The sequence below is a fragment of the Lepidochelys kempii genome, chromosome 1 (genome assembly GCF_965140265.1).
Source record: "Lepidochelys kempii isolate rLepKem1 chromosome 1, rLepKem1.hap2, whole genome shotgun sequence".
NCBI classification, from domain to species: domain Eukaryota; kingdom Metazoa; phylum Chordata; order Testudines; family Cheloniidae; genus Lepidochelys; species Lepidochelys kempii.
Window position 1 is genome coordinate 1,196,247 of NC_133256.1, and position 23,449 is coordinate 1,219,695.

The 23,449-nt window shown below is 47.8% G+C and overlaps 1 protein-coding gene across 1 annotated transcript; it reads left to right on the forward strand.

Moving 5' to 3' along the window:
- Positions 1-18,794: 18,794 nt before the first annotated feature.
- Positions 18,795-19,859, forward strand: LOC140898351 (olfactory receptor 52E4-like). Its single transcript, XM_073312061.1, has one exon. It carries the CDS (start codon positions 18,840-18,842, stop codon positions 19,857-19,859), a length of 1,020 nt encoding a protein of 339 aa, XP_073168162.1. The 5' UTR covers positions 18,795-18,839.
- Positions 19,860-23,449: the final 3,590 nt, after the last annotated feature.

The following is a 23,449-nucleotide window of genomic DNA, read 5'->3' on the forward strand; positions in this document are numbered from 1 at the left end:
GCCGTAGCTCCTCCATGCTTTTCAGCAGAGAAAGTCTGGTAACACCCACCCCCCACACCACCCTGTTAACAGCCAAAGCCCTAAATTGCAAGGGGAGGAGGTGGCGGCATCTGTGCATTAACACACAGCTGGACCCTGAGGTTTTTTCTCAGTTCTTACTCCAGACTGGATGTTTTCCTGGATGATCTGCTTGAGGGCTCGTCTACACTTAAAACACAACAGCGGGGATGCCACAGCGCTTCACTGGGACCTGAGCAAACTACGGCCCACGGCCTCCGATTCTGGCCTTGTACTGGACCTCGACTAACAACTTTCGTCCTGAAGGATCCACTGTGTGATGGAAATGAAGCCACCTTAGGGCTGGAGCCATCACCGAGGGTCACAGCAAAGAGCAAAAGAGCAAAAGAGGGGCATTTTGGCTCATGGTACTAGTGGAAATTCAGCACCTGTGGCAAGGGGCCTGGGATGTATAGCGGCTGTGCGGAGCAGAAATGAATTCAGACCTATTCTCTATCCCATCATGCATACATTGCACTTGGTTTGTCGAACTGAAAGAGATGGTACCTGTGATTTCTGAGATGGAATTGTCTTTGCTGGGGATCCTCCTCATGTATCCATGTCCCACACTTCTCTCATCCCAGCATCTGCAGCAACATCCCACACGGAGGGCTGACAGCACTGTGCATTGTTTATTCTATAGCTCTGTGCAGTCCCAGGGGGGTTTGCTCAGCCTCTAGGGGACAAGCAGCATCTGGATGTAAACAGGCTGGAGACCAGACACTCTCTAGCTCATGTCTCTGTTTCCATGTCTGTACTTCTGTGTTTGTTATTCAGCTTCAACAACAACCAATAATTGTGGGAACTTCCCAAAGGGAGACGAGAACTCTTGGGCTCTCCACTGAGTCAGAGGGGAATTGGCTGCTCTGTGTATTTGTGTATAATTAAAAATTATAGTTGATTACTAAGAAACCTAGGGAAAGTGACTCGGTCTCGTAGGGTCTGATGCTGTCGAAATGCCCAGGAGCGATGGGTAGATAGTCAACAGACGGACCTGGAGAAAGATGACTGAGGGGAGACACGAACGCTTTCTGGAGGCACAAGGGATTTTCGCTACGGTATCAGAGATCAGTAATTCTCATCAGTTACTATTATCACACCACGTAGAACCTTTCTTTGAACAGGAGGACTTGTGGCATCTTAGAAGGTAACACATTTATTTGAGCATAAGCTTTAATGCGCTACAGCTCCTCCTTTCCTTTTGTGGATACAGACTAACACGGCTGCTACTCTGAAACCTGTCATTGAAGGATCTTCAAAAGGGCTAGCAAACGAAAATCACTATGTACACATCCGCATTATATCCATAGGTAAACTGAGGTACAGGGAGACATGACTTGGCCAAAATCAAACAGAGAATGACAGACCCAGGAGTTCTGAGTTCTCTGCCATAAAAATGGTTTCTCCATCAGTAACTGAGGGCATGATAAGTGGGAAATGGACTCATACTGTTGTAGGGCCTGTTCATTGGGGGGGGGGGGGGTGACGGACTTCTGTAGGGTGCCACCTGAAACAGCCTGTGAGGTTGTGAAAAGCAGCAAGCCCCTCCAGGTCTTGCACTTACACAGTCATACACAGACAGAGACACACACACCTGAACTTACATGAAAACTTTCACTAGCCACTCGTGAACCAACAAGAGAGAGGCTCCAGCCAGTTCCCCCAGCTCCCCAGCCTAGGTCCTCAGAGCTGTACTGTCTTGCCCTTGTCGGAAGACTGACCAGTGTAAGTTTACTGCCCTGCCCCCTTCCCTCAATGTGGAGAGGACAATTCACCAGCCCCTGTTGCTGAGCAGATTTCCCTTTATACTTCAAATAACACACTGTTTTAGGTAAATAAATAGAAAGCAGATGTACTAAGTTCAGAAAGATGGATTTTAAGTTGTTATAAGTGTAACCCTTGGGGTTTAGAGAACATGGCCCCTTTAAATCTTTTTCCAATTGGGGAGGGGAAGCAGTGAGAGAAAGGAGGGAAACTTGCGGGGGGTGGCTCTGGAGCCCAGGGAGAGAAGGGCTGCAGCTGGGAGGCCCCGGACAAAGGAGGAGAGAGAACCTGCCTGAAGCCTGGGAAGGACAGGGCGGCCGATCAGGGACACCCCAGGACAGGAGCCTGAGGAGCACTGTGCCAGGGAGGAATCGCCCGAGAAGGACAGGCCGGAGCTGGACCCAGTATCACTGCTGCCCAGAGCTGCATGGGGCTGTGAGACCTGGGGCTGGTGACTCTGCATTGGGACTAAGGAGGGAGGCTGTAGCTAGTTAAGTGGGGAGGTGGTTGCTCTGGGTGGCTTTGCAGAGAGCAGCAGAAGAGGGCACCGGAGGGGTTTGTTGGGGAAAGTTCACTGGCGCCGAAGACGACCAGGAACACACAAGACTCCCCACTGGACTGGAACATTGCTCGGCACTTCTGAACTCTGTGTGCAGACGCATTGCTGGGCGTCTGCCCTGGCAGCCTGTGCTCCCACTGGGCATGTGGGGCCTTGGTTTGGATGCAACCCTGTTCTACTGCTCCCCCATACGTCCCCTGGTTGTTTTTCTCCTCTCATCCCTCTGTAAATAAATATCTCCCTTTGTTATATCTCCTGTACTTTTCCGGTGGGTGGGTGTGTTCACTCTGGGGAGTTTGGAACAGGTGCCCCTGGGGTGGAAGGATTTTCCCTGCTGCATTCCTGCTCGCGCCGTCTCTTGGCCAGAGCTGCCTGCAGAGCAGGCTCCGGCTTGGCCACAAGGGCGCTAAAGTTATGTAAGTTACAGAAAACACATCAAAGTTGGTTACTTAAGAAATAAACAAAATCAATCTAAGTTCTATACGCTAGACAGGAGTTGAATCATGGAGTGCCTCACCCTGCTGGGACAAACATCCCACCTGTTGGGAACACTGGGGCATGGCCACTAGGTAACTCGAGGGGATGGAAGACCACGAGTGTCGATGAAGCCCCCTCGCACTAGGCCCCTGTGTCCTTGCCCCCCCCCCCCTCCTGCCTGGAGGCACTCGCAGCAGCTCTGTGTGCTAGGCCCAAGTGTCCTTGGCCCCCCTGCCTGGAGGCACACACAGCAGTTATGCTGAGAATCTGCAACAGTATGTTGCAGAGTCAGACTGCCTGAAACTAAGCAAGGCCAAACAGGGGAGATATGGAAGAACAATGCTGAATAAAGCAGCTTTATGTATAGTTTAACAAATGATACAGAGAATCAGGGAACTAGCTGGGAACTGGATTGGCTGGCTATATGGATACTTGGAGCAGCTTGCTATTGGATAAGTATGCTGGGAAAAAGGATGTATAAAAGCCTGTGTAACTTCCTGCTCTGTTGTGCAGGATTTGAGATTTTATTCTCCCTGTACCTTTTTGCAGCTGCAAATAAACTTTTCTGCTTCTCCACCCTGTTGTGATTATTGGGTGTAGCACACCGGGTAACGAACCAACTCAAGCTGTTGTTCAGCCTCTCGGCACTGGGTGCCGGCAACAGCTTTTGGCGTCCCTGGGTGGGCTCGAGGCTGCAATTTAGCCTTGCCCGGACCCCTCCTGGAGGTCGAGGATTGCGGCGAGAACCGACGCCCAGCGCGCACCGGTGAGTTCATCGGGGGCCTTGGAGGAGACGCGATTTGATCGACCCCAGAGGGCACAACGGTGCAACGCACTCATATAGTGGAGAAGCTGTTGTGGACCACGGTGAAGAACCGGTCCCTTAGACGTGGGGGAGGAGCAGCTGCAGGCCACGGTGAAGAACCGGTCCCTTGGATAAGGTAGGATCCTTTAAAATCCGGATTATATGCTCTGTTGGAACCTGGGGACGCCCAGAGTTACCCTGTAGGTATGGGACAGGGACAGAGCTCAGAGGTTAGGGCACGGTGTACGCCCCTAGAGTGCATTCTAGCAAACTGGAAGGTATTTGGTGTGGATCCGATGACTAAGAGCCAATTAAAACGATTCTGTACAGTTGACTGGCCTCAATATCAACTAGAGGACCAGGAGTGGTGGCCACCAGGAGGGTCAATTAATTACAACATGATCCTCCAATTAGTTTTGTTTTTTCAGTGAATGGGTAAATGGAATGAACATATGTATGCGCATTTGTTTCTGACTTTATGTACTCGACCAGATATTTTACAGCACTGTAATCTGACTCCGACTGGTTCGGTAGTAGCTAATGTTAGTCCCCAGACCCCCACCCCCACTGTAATGGCAGAGCCGGTGTCCCCTTCGGCTCCCACACCCCCACCGTATAAGGGTAGGATGCCTCGGGTTATAGAGATTGCCCCCTCGGTGGGACTCTATCCTTTGCTTACCGAGACTGTTGTGGCTTGCCCAGGGGCAGATGGACGTCAGGCTACCACTATGCAAGTTTACATCCATGTGCCATTCAATTCAATAGACTTAGCAGCTTTTAAAACACAGGCTGGGGAATTCTCAACGAACGCAAGCAGGTTTATTTCAGTCTTTGAGGGGTGCCTCAGTAGTCACAAGCCGATTGAGACGACTGTAATATCCTCCTGAGAACCCTGTGGTCTGAGGTGGAGAGGGATCAGGTTACAGCTAAGGCAAGGGAAGCGTCAGCGTTCAAGCGAAAAAAAAGAAAGGAAGCTATCTGTCAAGTTCCTACCCCAAGTAACCGTAAGCGGCTCAGGGCATTTCTGGGTATGGCAGGCTTTTGCAGGATATGGATCCCAGAGTTTGGACTGTGGGCTAAACCCCTGTACGACTGTGTAAAAGGAGCAGATCATGACCCTTTCTATTGGACCCCAGAGGCTGACAGGGCATTTAAAATCCTGAAAAGAAAATTGATGGAAGCCCCAGCTCTGGACCTGCCGGATCTCTCTAAGCCATTTCAGTTGTATGCACATGAACGAAGGGGGGTGGCGCTAGGAGTGCTTACACAGCTGTTAGGAGCATGGAAGCGTCCTGTGGCTTATTTTTCTAAGCAATTGGATCAGGTTGCAAAGGGTTGGCCGGCATGTTTACGGGCGGTCGCAGCTACTGCCCTATTGCTTGAGAAAGCCAACAAGCTAACATTGGGAGGGGTTATGCAAATCTATACTCCCCATATGGTCCGAGCCTTATTGGCTGCAAAGGGAGGGCTTTGGCTCACCCAGGCTCGGATTGCTCGGTACCAGGCTAAGCTGTTAGAGAACTCTGAAGTCACCCTACAGCCTTGCCCCTCCCTTAACCCAGCCACTCTCTTGCCAGAAACAGAGGAACAGAAACATGACTGTTTAGAGATCATAGATGTCCAGTACTCCAGCCGTCCGGATTTAAAGGATGTACCCCTCCCAAATGCAGATTATGAGTGGTACACGGATGGTAGCAGTACTGTAATAGATGGGCAAAGGAGGGCGGGTTATGCTGTTGTGACCCTCCATGACACTGTGGAAGCTGAAGGTTTGCCTGCTGGGACCTCTGCCCAGCTTGCCGAACTAATAGCCCTGACCCGTGCACTTGAACTGTCAAAAGGAAAGCGGGTCAACATTTTTACTGATTCAAAGTATGCTTTTGGTGTGCTGCATGCTCATGCTGGCCTATGGAAGCAAAGGGGAATGCTGACAGCCCAAGGCTCCCCAGTCAAGTACGGGCCCCAAATCCTCCGGCTCCTGGAAGCCGTACAACTCCCCTCGGAAGTGGCGGTGGTACACTGTAAAGCCCATCAAAGGGAGGATCAAGAGGTGGCCAGAGGTAACGCCCGGGCAGATAGAGAGGCTAAGCATGCTGCCACCCTGCCATCCCCTCAGGCTGAGAACGCCCATATGCATGCCCTTATCCCATCAGTAGGGGAGCTTCCAACCCCTCAGTACTCTGGGGAGGAGAGACAGCTAACTGACAAACTCAGTCTCCGGGAAAAGGAGGGATGGCTCCATTCCCCAGAAGGGAAGGTTCTCTTACCAAAGGGCCTAATCCGACCAGTGCTGCAGAACCTACATCAAACCACTCATGCTGGCAGGGAAACACTTATCCAGCTAATGGGAAAATACTTTATCACTTCCGGACTCCGACCCCTGGCTGCCCAGGTACAAGCGGACTGCTTAGTCTGCCAAAAGAATAACCCCCGACCGGGACATCCTGTGCCACCAGCTGCCCTAGAACCCACTCCGGGCCCCGGACAAGTGTGGCGAATAGACTTTACTGAGTTTCCCCGGACCCAAGGGTTCAAATATCTCCGTGTTATAGTGGATCGGTTCAGCGGATGGCCAGAAGCCTTCCCATGCCGTAACTGCGCTGCCAGGACAGTGGCCCTCTAGTTTGTTAAGGAGATCGTTCCTCGCTTTGGACTCCCCCTGTGGATGGAATCTGACAACGGGACACACTTCACGTCAAAAATCATTCAAAGCATCTCACAGGCCTTACAGATCCCCTGGAAACTCCATACGCCCTGGAGACCGCAAGCCAGTGGGGTAGTGGAGCGGACCAATCAGACCCTTAAACGGCATCTCTCAAAAGTGTGCCAAGAAGCCTCACTGCGATGGCCTGATGCTTTGCCCCTCGTCCTACTCCGTATCCGTGTTCTCCCAAAGGGTAGATTAGGGCTCAGTCCCTTTGAAATTATGTTTGGAAGGGCATGGCCCATGAATGGCACCCCGGTTCTGTCAGGGGAATGGGAGTTGGGTAATGTTTTTTTGTCACAGTATATGTGTTCCCTGTCTGCTGTTCTCTTGTCTCTTCACAGGTATACCAAGGATTCCCAGCCTCTCCCCTTGGACTCTCCCGTTCACTCCTTACAGCCCGGTGACTCTGTGCTTGTTCGCACCTGGAAAGACGAGCCTCTCCAGGAAAAGTGGAAAGGACCCTATACCGTCCTGCTGATTTCCCATACAGCGGCAAAGATCGAGGGACACAAGAACTGGATCCATCACTCTCGTCTGAAGGCAGTACCTGCCCCCTCGTCAGCAGAACAGTGGACCATCCAACCTGCTGACTCCTCATCTAGTGACAATCTCGGGCTAAAGCTACTGTTTAAAAGACACAAATAGCGGGCACCTTAATGCTAAAATGGGCCCACCCAGGTACTGGAGACCCTGGGTTGGGAAGACTCTGGTAATAATTAATTGGGTAACATTGTTATTCTTTGTATTGGTATTTCCAAACTGTGCATATCGGGAGCATAACTCCTTTGTTTTGCTTGCGCACCATGTTGCTACTTTAACAAACCAGACTGATTGCTGGGTATGTGCTCCGACTCCACTGTCCCCCAAAATGGGAATGCCCCTTGACATGCTGCCCTTGACCCTAGCAGAATTAGCCACCACCAAAGAGCAGGAAAGAACGGACTCACCGTTCTGGAACAAGACCTCTTTACAGCAAGCCACCTATCAGGACCAGGAGTATTCAGTTGCAGTACTCACTGAGGGAGTGTTATGTTTTACCCGAAACCAATCTGATCCCTATGGGCATCCTGTGGGAAAGAGCTCCTGTGTTATTACACAGTGGGCTGATGGGTATTGGATAAAGACCAACAGGGGAGGCCAACAGTGTGGGTGTAATGGTTCCTCCCCTTTTAGGGAAACACTTACAAATAATCTTACCACAAAAAAGGGGTTTGGAAATGTAACTTGCCGTCCAGTTAATATCTCCAATGTAGCAAGCCCAAGTGAGAAAACTCAGAGCCAAGGCTGTTGAGTGTTCTCAAAGGGGGGAGTTGTTGGGAACACTGGGGCATGGCCACTAGGTAACTCGAGGGGATGGAAGACCACGAGTGTCGATGAAGCCCCCTCGCACTAGGCCCCTGTGTCCTTGCCCCCCCCCCCTGCCTGGAGGCATTCGCAGCAGCTCTGCGTGCTAGGCCCAAGTGTCCTTGGCCCCCCCGCCTGGAGGCACACACAGCAGTTATGCTGAGAATCTGCAACAGTATGTTGCAGAGTCAGACTGCCTGAAACTAAGCAAGGCCAAACAGGGGAGATATGGAAGAACAATGCTGAATAAAGCAGCTTTATGTATAGTTTAACAAATGATACAGAGAATCAGGGAACTAGCTGGGAACTGGATTGGCTGGCTATATGGATACTTGGAGCAGCTTGCTATTGGATAAGTATGCTGGAAAAAAGGATGTATAAAAGCCTGTGTAACTTCCTGCTCTGTTGTACAGGATTTGAGATTCAAATCTCCCTGTACCTTTTTGAAGCTTCAAATAAACTTTTCTGCTTCTCCACCCCGTTGTGATTATTGGGTGTAGCACACCGGGTAACGAACCAACTCAAGCTGTTGTTCAGCCTCTCGGCACTGGGTGCCGGCAACAAATTCAAATACAAAAATTATACACATGAGGCTTCCACAATACAAATAATTATCATAAACAATAAATGCAATAATCCACACAAGTAAGGACCTAGTTCCCACCACCCTTCATTGCCGTTAGCGACAGAGGAAGATCAAACCGTGCTGGCCAGCTGCAGAGTGTGAGTAATTCGAATACAGGAGGAAATGCCCCCCGTTCAGCTCAGACAGGAGAATTTGTTCAGTCTCATAACGCTGCTGTAAAATCCAGGTGCTCCACACCAGAGAAATACCCCCAATGAGCCAGAGGAGCAGGCCGAGAGCTCAGCTGTGGGAATCCAAGCGCCCTCCACCGGGGCTGTCCTGGAAAGTCTGACTCAGCCTGGAACATTAGATTTCAATTCCACCTGTGCGACACTAGGAGGAAATGAACCAAGAGGGAGAGAACAAATCCAGTCCAAACACTAATCCAGTCTTTATCCTGTCTACGGGCCCCCCTTTGTTCCAGGGCAGCTTTGTGGGGGAGGGACACGCCACCCACAGGGACATTCTGTTGCTGTTGCTTTCATTAAGTCTCTTCCCCCAGAGCGAGCCCAGGGACTGTGATGCGTTGGCAGGTTTCTGAGTGGGAGCGGAAGTGGAGTCCAGGAGTTCACACCTCACAGGAGTGGGGAACCCACAGGCCACAGCTAGTTCTGAAAACCTCACATTCACCTTGAGAGAATGACGAAGGCTCAGGCTCCTTCTTCCAGCCTTTCCTCTGCATCCCACCCAACAAACAGTCCATGCCAGAGCAGGAGTCCATTTCCCTCTTGGCATGAGAGAGAGACTGTGGTTAGGGCAGAGGAGTCACGACTGCTGGATTCTGTCTGTCATCCTGCTGTTACCGGCACCCAGTGCCGAGAGGCTGAACAACAGCTTGAGTTGGTTCGTTACCCGGTGTGCTACACCCAATAATCACAACGGGGTGGAGAAGCAGAAAAGTTTAATTGAAGCTTCAAAAAGGTACAGGGAGATTTGAATCTCAAATCCTGTACAACAGAGCAGGAAGTTACACAGGCTTTTATACATCCTTTTTTCCAGCATACTTATCCAATAGCAAGCTGCTCCAAGTATCCATATAGCCAGCCAATCCAGTTCCCAGCTAGTTCCCTGATTCTCTGTATCATTTGTTAAACTATACATAAAGCTGCTTTATTCAGCATTGTTCTTCCATATCTCCCCTGTTTGGCCTTGCTTAGTTTCAGGCAGTCTGACTCTGCAACATACTGTTGCAGATTCTCAGCATAACTGCTGTGTGTGCCTCCAGGCGGGGGGGGCAAGGACACTTGGGCCTAGCACGCAGAGCTGCTGCGAGTGCCTCCAGGCAGGAGGGGGGGGTGGGGCAAGGACACAGGGGCCTAGTGCGAGGGGGCTTCATCGACACTCGTGGTCTTCCATCCCCTCGAGTTACCTAGTGGCCATGCCCCAGTGTTCCCAACACTACCATTCAACCTCTGTGTGACCTTGGCCAGATCACATCGCTCTCTGCCTCAGTTTACCTATCTGTATAATGGGGATATGTTCATACTGACATTCCTGAGTCTTTCTGAGATCCTTCAATGACACTTACTGTGGAGAATTACTGATCTCTGATCTCTTAGCAATAGCTCCGTGTGCCTGCAGAAAGTGTTTGTGTCTCCCCTCAGGCATCTGTCTCCAGACCTGTCTGTCTACTCTCTACTCTCTACCCCTCCATCCTGGGCATTTAGAGGGTACCAGACCCTATGGAGACAAAGGACTAATCCCTAGTTTTTCTTCCTAATCAACTATATTTTTTTTACATATACACAAATACACAGAGAAGCCAATTCCTGTCTGACTCAGGGGAGAGCCCAAGAATTCTCATCTCCCTTTGGGAAGGTCCCTTAATTACTGTTTACTGCTAAAGCTGCATAAATAGCACAGAAGCAGAGACAAGCTGGTCTCAAACCTGTTTGCATCCAGATGCTGCTTCTCCCCTAGATTTTGAGGAAACCCCACTGAGACTGCACAGAGCTATATTATAAACGGTGCTCAGCCCTGTGTTGGCTCTCGGCGTGGGACGCTGCTGCAGACACTGGGGTGAGAGAGGTGTGGGGCACGGCTACCTGAGGGGGATTCCCAGGGAAACCACTTCCTTCTCAGGATTCTCAGGTACCATCTCCTGCTGGGGAGCTCACCTGCTCGACAAACTTAGTGCAATGTGGGCATGATGGGATAGACGGTAAGTCTGAGGTCCTTTCTGCCCTGCACAGCCATTAAACATCCCAGGGCCCTTGCCACAGGGGATGAGTTTGCACCAGTATTTTCTGTGCGCACCTGTCCGCCCCAGCTGATGGCTTCCAGCCCAAGGTGGCTGCATTTCAGTGGCACAGGGGATCCTCCAGGAGAAAGGTGTTAGTAGATGTATAATACAAAGGCCACATTCTGGGGCTCTGGCCCATAGTTTGCTCAGGCCCCACTGAGGCAAAACTCCCCTTGGAATAAGAAGTGAATAAAGACCTCAAGAGCCAGCTGTGTGTTAATGCACAGAGACTTTCACCTCCTGCTCTTGCATTTCAGGGCTCTGGCTGTTAAGTGGGGGTATGTGTGGGGGTGACTGTTACCTGACTTTTGTCTGCTGGAAAGCATGGAGGTGGAAGTGCTCCTCACTGGAATAACATGGGCAAGACATATTGTCTCCTAACTTCAGTTGAGAAATCAGCTGAACTGTTATGTCTGAAACTTTCAAAAAACAATTCAGACAGAAGCAAACACCCAGTGTAGGAAATTTCACTCCGAACACTTAAAGTTTGGAAAATTTACATCCAACTGAAAATGAGGTCTTCTTATTGAAGGTCTCAGACAGCTTTAAGTAAAGGTGGTGCCACCAGGGCCACATACAATGGCCAATCTATTTGTGAATCCCATTCAGCTAAGCCAGGGGTCGGCAACCTTTCAGAAGTGGTGTGCTGAGTGTTCATTTATTCACTCTAATTTAAGGTTTCACATGCCAGTAATGCATGTTAACATTTTTAGAAGGTCTCTCTCTATAAGTCTATATTATATAACTAAACTGTTGTTGTATGTAAAGTAAATATGGCTTTTAAAATGTTTAAGAAGCTTCATTTAAAATTAAATTAAAATGCAGATCTTATCAGTTTAGGGTGATCCTTGCCCTTGTTTTCCTTGCTGAGTTTTCCAATGTCTGGCATGTATTTGGATACTTTAAGCTGCACACAGGTTTCTGAGTGATCAGTTGTTAACCGGCTCTGAGAGGGACAGAGGACAGATTTCATGTGTGAGAATACCTGCTCACATAGGTATGTGGATCCAAATGCTGAAAGCATTGCAAATGTAATTTTCTTCAAACAGTTAAATTTCACTGGCGGGGACATCCAGCAGGTCAGAATAGAGGCCCCATGATCTCTCTCGGTAGCTTCAAGTGCACTCCTCAGATCTCCAAACTTTGATGCCCACAATTCTGAGCTTTTTAACTGAATGAGCTTCATTTCGAAATCTTTAACACCCATCCACTGAAATACAGACAAATCCAAGTTGCTTTCATTGAACTTTTCAGGTTTAATTAGAAAAGAAATTGTTGGGCCAAATCGCTGGAGATATTGAAATCTTGAAATCTGTCAAAAAATTTGGATTCCAGTTCTTGCATGTACATTCTAATCTCAGTGTCAAACACAGCGCGCTGTTCAATGTGGCATGACAGTGATGTAAGCAGCAAATCAGGACTTACAAATATCCCAGTACAGTGGTGCTGGAACGATTTTTAAGGTGGGGGTGCTGAGCTCTGCCCCCTCTTGCCCCTGTCTTCACCCCACACTGCCTCAGGCTGGGGCCAGTGGGCCACAGTTGGGGGCAGCTGCAGAGCCCCGGGCCAGCAGCTGGGACCCGAGGCTGGCAGCAGAGCCCCCTGAAGGAATTGACGGCTGTGATTGCAGAGCCATTGGCCATTATCTTTGAAAACTCGAGGCGAACCGGGGAAGTCCCGGATGACTGGAAAAAGGCTAATGTAGTGCCAATCTTTAAAAAAGGGAAGAAGGAGGATCCTGGGAACTACAGGCCAGTCAGCCTCACCTCAGTCCCTGGAAAAATCATGGAGCAGGTCCTCAAAGAATCAATCCTGATGCACTTGCATGAGAGGAAAGTGATCAGGAACAGCCAGCATGGATTCACCAAGGGAAGGTCATGCCTGACTAATCTAATCGCCTTTTATGATGAGATTACTGATTCTGTGGATGAAGGGAAAGCAGTGGATGTATTGTTTCTTGACTTTAGCAAAGCTTTTGACACGGTCTCCCACAGTATTCTTGTCAGCAAGTTAAGGAAGTATGGGCTGGATGAATGCACTATAAGGTGGGTAGAAAGCTGGCTAGATTGTCGGGCTCAACGGGTAGTGATCAATGGCTCCATGTCTAGTTGGCAGCCGGTATCAAGTGGAGTGCCCCAAGGGTCGGTCCTGGGGCCGGTTTTGTTCAATATCTTCATAAATGATCTGGAGGATGGTGTGGATTGCACTCTCAGCAAATTTGCGGATGATACTAAACTGGGAGGAGTGGTAGATACGCTGGAGGGGAGGGACAGGATAGAGAGGGCCCTAGACAAATTGGAGGATTGGGCCAAAAGAAATCTGATGAGGTTCAATAAGGATAAGTGCAGGGTCCTGCACTTAGGATGGAAGAACCCAATGCACAGCTACAGACTAGGGACCGAACGGCTAGGCAGCAGTTCTGCGGAAAAGGACCTAGGGGTGACAGTGGACGAGAAGCTGGATATGAGTCAGCAGTGTGCCCTTGTTGCCAAGAAGGCCAATGGAATTTTGGGATGTATAAGTAGGGGCATAGCGAGCAGATCGAGGGACGTGATCGTTCCCCTCTATTCGACATTGGTGAGGCCTCATCTGGAGTACTGTGTCCAGTTTTGGGCCCCACACTACAAGAAGGATGTGGATAAATTGGAGAGAGTCCAGCGAAGGGCAACAAAAATGATTAGGGGTCTAGAACACATGAGTTATGAGGAGAGGCTGAGGGAGCTGGGATTGTTTAGCCTGCAGAAGAGAAGAATGAGGGGGGATTTGATAGCTGCTTTCAACTACCTGAAAGGGGGTTCCAAAGAGGATGGCTCTAGACTGTTCTCAATGGTAGCAGATGACAGAACGAGGAGTAATGGTCTCAAGTTGCTGTGGGGGAGGTTTAGATTGGATATTAGGAAAAACTTTTTCACTAAGAGGGTGATGAAACACTGGAATGCGTTACCTAGGGAGGTGGTAGAATCTCCTTCCTTAGAGGTTTTTAAGGTCAGGCTTGACAAAGCCCTGGCTGGGATGATTTAAGTGGGAATTGGTCCTGCTTCGAGCAGGGGGTTGGACGAGATGACCTTCGGGGTCCCTTCCAACCCTGATATTCTATGATTCTATGATTCTATGACCCGGGGCTGGCAGCAGGCTAAATGGGGCCAGCGGATGGAACCCCAGATAGCAGGAGACCGGCGGCCAGTACCCCAGACCAGCAGCAGATCCCCCGGGACCGGTGGCCAGAACCCGGGCAGTGTGAGTGCCACTGAAAATCAGTGAAAATCACGAGTGCCATAGGTTGTCTACCCCTGAGCTAAGCCCTTCACTCCAATAATGTCTGTGGCAAGGAGTTCCACAGGCCAATTGTGGATTATGCAAACAATTTCCTTTTATGAGTGTTACATGTTCAGACTTTCAAGGGAATTGAATTTCACAGAAAACATGAATGCCTGGGTCTGCTTTCTTCATCGAAAGATTCATAGAGTTTACAATGAGAAGGGACCCTGAGATCATTCAGTCTGACCTCCTATATAATACAGGCCATTAAATTTCACCCAGTTACCCCTATATTAAGCCTCTTGACTTATGTGTCACTAGGGCCTGGTCCACATTTGGATTTTACATTGTAGAATCTTAGAGCCACAGGGTCAGAAGGGACCAAAAGGTGAGCTAGTCTGACCCACTGCCAAGAAATAGGATGTGTTCGGTCTAAACCTTCCCCAGTCAGAGGGTTGTCCTGCCTCATTATGACAACTTCCAGCAAAGGAGTTTTCACAACCTTCCGAGTCTTCTGTTCCATTGTCCTCCTCTTCTTACAGTTAGGAAGTTTTTCCTGAGATTTCATCTAAATCTGTTATGCTGTAGTTTTGAACTCATTGCCTCTTGTCCTGCCCTTTCTGGCAAGAGAGAAAAACTTTCTACCACCCTTTTTATGGCACTCTTGGAAGTATTTGAAGACCGTTACCATGTCCCTTCTTAATTTCCACTTTTCCAAACTAAACACCCCTGCTTCCTTCAGCTTTCATATATGGTTTGCATTCCATCCCTTGGAAAATCTTTGTCACTTGCCGCTGGATCCAGTTTCCCTACATCCTTCCTATACATTGACCTAGGTATTATTACACTGAAGCATTATGGCAGCGCTGCTGTGGCATTTTATGTGTTGAGAGGCCCTCAAGCAGATCTTCCAGAAAAGCGTCCAGTCTGGATGTGAAGACATGTGGAATTGGAGAATCCACCAATTCCCTTTGCAGTGTGTGCCAATGATTAATCATCCTGAGTGCTAAACATTTGGTCCTGATTTCCAGCTGAAATTTGTCTGGTGTTTAGCTTCCACTCATTGGGCCTTATTTGGCCTTTCTCCTCCAGATTTAAGAGCCTATTATTACTATTTAAGATAAATACATGAATTTCTTTGAGTCTCTCTCACACTGTCCGGCATTTTCTCCAGCCTCCAATAATTCTGGTGGCTCTTTCCAGCACCCTCTCCATTCTTTTCTACATCCCTTTTGAAATGTAGACTCCCGGGTCTGCCCAATGGTTTCACCAATGCCAGGTGCAGAGGTAAAATCTTTCCTCGGCTCCAACTCACCACTCCCCTCTTTTTGCATCCAAGGATCACATGAGCCCTTTTGGCCACAGCATCACACTAGGAGCTCACAATGAGCTGGTTGTCCACAGTGACCACTAAATCATAGAATCATAGAATCATAGAATATTAGGGTTGGAAGGGACCCCAGAAGGTCATCTAGTCCAACCCCCTGCTCAAAGCAGGACCAATTCCCAGTTAAATCATCCGAGCCAGGGCTTTGTCAAGCCTGACCTTAAAAACCTCTAAGGAAGGAGATTCTACCACCTCCCTAGGTAACGCATTCCAGTGTTTCACCACCCTCTTAGTGAAAAAGTTTTTCCTAATATCCAATCTAAACCTCCCCCACTGCAACTTGAGACCATTACTCCTCGTTCTGTCATCTGCTACCATTGAGAACAGTCGAGAGCCATCCTCTTTGGAACCCCCTTTCAGGTAGTTGAAAGCAGCTATCAAATCCCCCCTCATTCTTCTCTTCTGCAGGCTAAACAATCCCAGCTCCCTCAGCCTCTCCTCATAACTCATGTGTTCCAGTCCCCTAATCATTTTTGTTGCCCTTCACTGGACTCTCTCCAATTTATCCACATACTTCTTGAAGTGTGGGGCCCAAAACTGGACACAGTACTCCAGATGAGGCCTCACCAATGTCGAATAGAGGGGAACGATCACGTCCCTCGATCTGCTCGCTATGCCCCTACTTATACATCCCAAAATTCCATTGGCCTTCTTGGCAACAAGGGCACACTGCTGACTCATATCCAGCTTCTCGTCCACTGTCACCCCTAGGTCCTTTTCCGCAGAACTGCTGCCTAGCCATTCGGTCCCTAGTCTGTAGCTGTGCATTGGGTTCTTCCATCCTAAGTGCAGGACCCTGCACTTATCCTTATTGAACCTCATCAGATTCCTTTTGGCCCAATCTTCCAATTGGTCTAGGTCCTTCTGTATCCTATCCCTCCCCTCCAGCGTATCTACCACTCCTCCCAGTTTAGTATCATCCGCAAATTTGCTGACAGTGCAATCCACACCATCCTCCAGATCATTTATGAAGATATTGAATAAAACCGGCCCCAGGACCGACCCTTGGGGCACTCCACTTGATACTGGCTGCCAACTAGACATGGAGCCATTGATCAGTACCCCTTGAGCCCGACAATCTAGCCAGCTTTCTACCCACCTTATAGTGCATTCATCCAGCCCATACTTCCTTAACTTGCTGACAAGAATACTATGGGAGACCGTGTCAAAAGCTTTGCTAAAGTCAAGAAACAATACATCCACTGCTTTCCCTTCATCCACAGAACCAGTAATCTCATCATAAAAGGCGATTAGATTAGTCAGGCATGACCTTTTCAGGGTCCCTGCTTTCCATAATACAGTGGTATAGTCTGTGGGTCAGGCTCGCATTCCCTATTCCAAGATGATAAGTTTGCATTTGACTGTATTAAAACATTTTGTTTGGATGGGCCCTACTCACCAAACACACCAGATCAATCAGTGTGTCTGCCCTGGCCTCCTCATTGTAACCACTCTCCCAATCTTTGAGTCATCCACCAATTTTATGTGCAGTGATTTTCTATTTGCTTCCAGATCATTGATTGAATCAGCATCAGGCCTACAACTGATCCCTGCAGAGCCCCACAAAAAACAACCCCATTGACTGACAATGGCCCATTGACATCTGCTTTCTGAGATCTGTCAGTTAGCCAGGTTTTAGTCCATTTTACATGTGCTCCACTGATATTGTACATTCTTCATTTTTGTGGCTGATTATTTCGCCTACTAATTGGAATGCCTCAGAGAATCACAGCCTATTGCATCTGCACAGTTCCATTGATCAACCCATCATGTACTTTCATTAAAGGAAGGAATTAGGTTTATTTTGCAAGCCCTGTTTCCATAAACCGTGTTGTTGACTGGCATTAATTATATTCCTTAACTTTTTTTTAACGAATCTCATACCAGCCATTCCATCGTGTCTTAACCTTCTTACTTTACGTGTAACACAGAACTGTTCTGTATTCTCCTTTTTAACAATTATTTTGGCGCTGCTGCTGCCTGATTGTGTACTTCTGGTTCCAAAGGAGGGGCGTGGCTGATTGGCCAGCTTGTAACGCTGGTGTTTGCAGAAGGTGGGAGTCCACAAAAGATCTTAAACATACCATGCTACTCCAGGCCTGTATTAAACTCCCCAGGTTACAGATTCCCCCTGGCCTTGGGAGTAGTGCTGCCACCACCCAAGGGAAAAAAATGCCTCTTGAAAATCCAGGAAACTCACTCGGGAAGTTTTCCCTGAGGCCTCTCAGCTTTTGCACCCTTCTTTCGGGGAAGCCGAGAAAGAAAACAAACGAACGAAAACCCAGCGGTTGTACCAGCTGATCTTGGAACCCTTGTTCCACTTAACTATTTCAGTAGTGTGTGCTCAGACCTCTTGCTTTGAAAACACAAAAATCAAATCATGTTCTTAAAAAGATGATTTTATTAAAACAACTCATCTGGAAAAGCAAACTGTTGCTAGATATTAAAAGAGCAACTGAAAGCATTAACACCAAGAATGTCTTCCTTGGGGTCCAGTTTGAAGGTTACAAAGAAAACAAGTATCAGAGGGTAGCCTGGTTAGTATGGATCTGTAAAAGTGGCAATGCGAGTCTATAAGGTGCCACAGGACTCTTTGCCGCTTTTAAAGAAAACAAAAGCACCTGTGTTTAGCACAGAAGACTCCAGAAGCCCAAAATAAAGAGATAAACCTGATTGCGTCTAATTAAACATTTACTGTCCTACTTACTTATCAGTGGTTCCAAATGAATAATTTGTAGGTGTAAACACTGATGATATTTCATACCTGGCCCAAGCTTGGCAGCATCCCTGCTGCCCTGTCTTCTAGTCTTCCCATTGGCTCTTTTGGCCAAGTGCTAACTCACTTCCTCTTACCTAAGCATTTTAGTGAGACTTCTTAACTCTTTACAGGCAAGGCACAGAATCATAGAATATCAGGGTTGGAAGGGACCTCAGGAGCTCATCTAGTCCAACCCCCTGCTCAAAACAAGTAAAGAACAGCTACTAAAAAGGATAGTAAAAACTAACTGACTGGTTGGGTGTTCATAAAAGGGGTGCTACCCCCAATCATTTACCACAGCAGGTGTTTCCACTGAGTTGCTATCAATGATGACCAGTTCTTTTCCCTGGGGTGCATCTAGCTGGGATGTTTCCCCCAGTGCATGACTTTGCAAAAGTTTGTTTTTTTTCCCCACTCTCAGGTTTTGAGCAACCAGGTGAATGGGGAACTCCCTACATCATGAACTCCATTGCATTAAGTTTCATTGCATTAAGGAACAATGAGGAATAACCAGTATCCAAACTCATGTTTCCTGCTATTGCCTGTTAAGCTTTACCACACCAAGATAGGCAGCAATTATTGACACATGCCATAAAATATGAAATTAGCATTAGTAGTGTCAGTTGTTCATAATTAATTTCTATGAATAATGAAAATGTCATTTTTCAGTGTGTGAAGATTGACCAATCTGGTCCCCCATGAGAACAGCCCACAGTAGTGCATTGTCTCTCCATCCAGGCATTTGTACTGCGACCAACACCCTTGACCCTGGGCACATACAGGAAGTCAGGAGAACATACAGTACGTGCAGGACGCACCATTCTGCCTCAGAGTTGGACAACTTCACCCCTACTCTATGTCAGATTCCAACACAACCGAATTCACCAACCCCTCCACCTTCATCCTGCTGGGCATTCCTGGCCTGGAGGCAATCCATGGCTGGATCTCCATCCCCTTCTGCACCATGTACATCATAGCCGTCTTGGGGAATTTCACCATCCTGTTCATGGTAAAGAGTGAACCAAGCCTCCATGTGCCCATGTACTATTTCCTCTGCATGCTGGCTGTCACCGACCTGGTCCTGTCTACGTCCATCCTCCCCAAAACGCTGAGCATCTTCTGGTTCAATTCCAGGGAGATCGATTTCAGTGCCTGCCTCACCCAGCTGTACTTCATTCACTCCTTCACAGGGATGGAGTCTGGGATCTTTGTGACCATGGGTTTGGATCGCTACGTGGCCATCTGCCATCCCCTGAGACATTCCACCATCCTGACAAACCCCATGGTGGCCAAGATGGGCCTGGCTGTGGTGCTGCGCAGTGCCATTCTTGCACTGCCCTATCCCTTCCTGGTAAGACAGTGGCCGTATTGCAGAACCAACATCATCCCCCAGACATTCTGCGCACATATATTCGTGGTGAAACTGGCCTGTGCCGACACCCGCATCAGTAGTTACTATGGCCTCTTTGTGCTACTCTGTGTAATGGGTCTGGATGGGATTTTTATTGCTGTGTCCTATACCGTAATTCTCAGGGCCATCTTCTGCCTCCCCACAAAGGACGCCCGGATCAAGACTTTTGGAACCTGCATCTCCCACCTCAGTGCCATCTTAACCTTTTACATCCCAGGTCTCTTCTCCTCCCTCACAAACCGTTTTGGACAGAATGTGCCCCTGCATTTCCATGTTCTTATTGGCAACATGAGCCTACTGGTGCCCCCCATGCTAAACCCCATCATCTATGGAGTGAGGACCAAACAGATGCGGGACAGGCTGCTCCGATTCATTACTCTTAAGGAGACTAACGTTTTCCCCTGGTGCTCTGGTTCTCAGACCGAGCTCCGTGCTGGTGACATGGTGTTGGGCCACATTCCTTGAATCACTTACTGGGCAGTGAAAGAGATATTAAATCTTTTCTTGGCCTTACTGTGCTGTGTCAGCGTGACAAACTGGGGAATCGATCTGTGTACAACTCATTAACTCTTCACGGTTAGAAAGGTGGCAACGATTGGACCCTGAAATCCTGCCCCCTGCCCTACCTATTCCCCAAGGCTCTATCCCTACCCCATCTGCCCTGGTCCCTGGCTTCTCTACTGCCCTCTCTCCCTCACTAAATCTTCTCCACCTCTGTCCCTGCCTCAGCTGGGCTCTGTCTACTCTGGGGCTGTGCTGGGAGCTGCTGAAGCCTGACAAGGGGCCTGCCTGTTGGTATGATGTGGCCCCAGCTGAGCAGGGCCAGGCATGGGTTAATGACCCAACACCTCCTCCTGCCCTGCAGGAACCAGTCACAGTCCGATCCTCTTCTTGGCCAGACTTTCTAGTTCAAAACCAGGTACCTGACAACCCTGTATGGAACCCAGACACAGAAGCCAAAAAACAGAGTGTCCGGATAAAACCTAGATGGATGGAAACCCTATTAATTATTCACCATTTGTTACAGGAACCATGTGTATTTTTATATCTTTGGGATTTCCTGTACTCTTTACTCACACACCTTGTATTAAGAGACAACAGGCAGGGGTGGAGGCATCTGTTTATAACTAGGTTGGTCATTAAAGACTATCAGCCCTAGCGAGATCTTATAGGGATAGAAGAAGGGAATAATTGCATTCTAAATTTAGTTTTCTTCAGTTTCTCTGCAGAGGGGCAGGCGTGGAAGGAACAAAACCTCCCCAGAAGGGGGAACAGAGAGAGGAGGGGTTCATCCAGCCCTTTAAAACACAGAGACTGGATGAGCCAGAAGGAACTGAGGCAAGAGAGAGGGAATCTATGGTTGCAGGGTTATGGCTGCAGCAGAGAAACAGACTGCAGCTGGAGGAGAAGTCAGAAGTTTCAGGAGGTGGCCCCTAGACACCCTAGAAGGCTCTGACCAATCCCAAAGGATGCTCCAAGGTGATGTGGATAAAGTATACATACTGGAAAACATCATCCCAACTATACATATAGAATGATAGGGTCTAAATTGTAGCCAATGATTTTAGTTCATTATTCATTTTTGATGTGATGTTATAAATTAATAAATTCATTAATTATAAATAAATTATATCATATATTTTCGCTGTATATTAATTGAGGTTAAATTGTGGGATTATAGAAGTGCAAGACTGATCAGTATTTAGAGGAACCAAGTACTAGACGTGAGTAAGACAAGCTGGAACGCAAGAAACTGTAGGTTGAGGCTTGCAAGACTTTAGCTATTGTAGGTATTGGAGACAAGACATGATGGCATAAGTGACTAGGAAATAACCTGATGCCCTAAGATAATGGGAAAAGAAGAACTAAGTGATAATATTGCACAAAATTACCCAGAAGATTAATATTATATCATAAAAATGCCGTAAAAACACGCCTGTCTCAGACATATGTCTTAATCACAGGATACAGGTTGTGCATCAATGATAATGAGAAGAATGGGAACTTACCCATCCTATAGAAAATTGTGGTCCCTTAAGTTTCCAGGGGATGCAGACCAATGAGAGAAAAAAGGGTGGACAATTTTATGGACATGCACAGAATGTAGGTATAGGCAGAATCCCATTATAAAAAGGGAATGCGTAGAGTGGGAAATCTGAGCTCCCGATGGAAGACTCCAGCAGGAACCATCCCTCTACTGATGATCGAAATATGAGAGACCCATCATAGAATCATAGAATCATAGAATATCAGGGTTGGAAGGGACCCCTGAAGGTCATCTAGTCCAACCCCCTGCTCGAAGCAGGACCAATTCCCAGTTAAATCATCCCAGCCAGGGCTTTGTCAAGCCTGACCTTAAAAACCTCTAAGGAAGGAGATTCTACCACCTCCCTAGGTAACGCGTTCCAGTGTTTCACCACCCTCCTCATGAAAAAGTTTTTCCTAATATCCAATCTAAACCTCCCCCACTGCAACTTGAAACCATTACTCCTCGTTCTGTCATCTGCTACCATTGAGAACAGTCTAGAGCCATCCTCTTTGGAACCCCCTTTTAGGTAGTTGAAAGCAGCTATCAAATCACCCCTCATTCTTCTCTTCTGCAGGCTAAACAATCCCAGCTCCCTCAGCCTCTCCTCATAACTCATGTGTTCTAGACCCCTAATCATTTTTGTTGCCATTCGCTGGACTCTCTCCAATTTATCCACATCCTTCTTGTAGTGTGGGGCCCAAAACTGGACACAGTTCTCCAGATGAGGCCTCACCAATGTTGAATAGAGGGGAATGATCACATCCCTCGATCTGCTCGCTATGCCCCTACTTATACATCCCAAAATGCCATTGGCCTTCTTGGCAACAAGGGCACACTGCTGACTCATATCCAGCTTCTCGTCCACTGTCACCCCTAGGTCCTTTTCCGCAGAACTGCTGCCTAGCCATTCGGTCCCTAGTCTGTAGCGGTGCATTGGATTCTTCCATCCTAAGTGCAGACCCTAACACTATTGTTAAGGATGGGAATAGAACTATATTGTAACTGGTGCATAGGTCTGTATAGACTTTCTATATATGCTTGGTTAATTGTAACTTTAATTGTAACTTTAATGAAACTTATAGAGTAGATGAGGCCTTGTACTGATGAATGTATGTGTGGTCACTACCTTTGGTCTTTATGTGTTCCTAGAGACTCTAAATTTAAAGCAAGCAGCAGAGGTGACTTTCACTCTGTTAAGCTTGAAACTGGAGTCACCAGAGCTGAAGCCACGGTGGTGTAAAACCACATTACAACATTTACTTTAAATAAAATAAAAGGCTACAAAATCAATTTTTCCTGTTATTATTTCCATCCATCTGCACAATGAATTTTGATATGTACACCGATATTGAGGTAATTTGCAGCTGTGCGTCACCAGTAGAAACAAAATGCCTAGATATAATATATTTTTTAAAAGTTATCCTTGGGCTAATTACTCCAGCCAGGACAGGTTAGGTATTTTAGAACTCACTCACTATTCAAAGAATTACATTTTAAAGTAAGAGAGAAATAAAATTTTGAAATGCACAGACCAGTCAAAAACCTAAAACAGGACTTGGAAAGAATAAAATTACAGAGCATAGATGTGCATTGCAAGCAATATGAAGAAGTAAGAACAACACCACATGTATGCATTGCGACGTGACTGTGAAAGAGGCAGAATGTGTGTGCATGTGAGACTGAGACTCTGTGTGTGTGAGAGAGAGAGAGAGAAAGAGAGACACACACAGGCTATGTGTGTGTGAGACTGAAACAGAGTGGGTGTGTGCTGTCTTGCAGTGAGAGACCATGCTCTGTCTCTGTCATAAAAATAAAGGGAAGGGTAAAACCCCTTTAAAATCCCTCCTGGCCAGAGGAAAAATCCTCTCACCTGTAAAGGGTTAAGAAGCTAAAGGTAACCTCGCTGGCACCTGACCAAAATGACCAATGAGGAGACAAGATACTTTCAAAAGCTGGGAGGAGGGAGAAAAACAAAGGGTCTGTGTCTGTCTGTGTGATGCTTTTGCTGGAGACAGAACAGGAATGG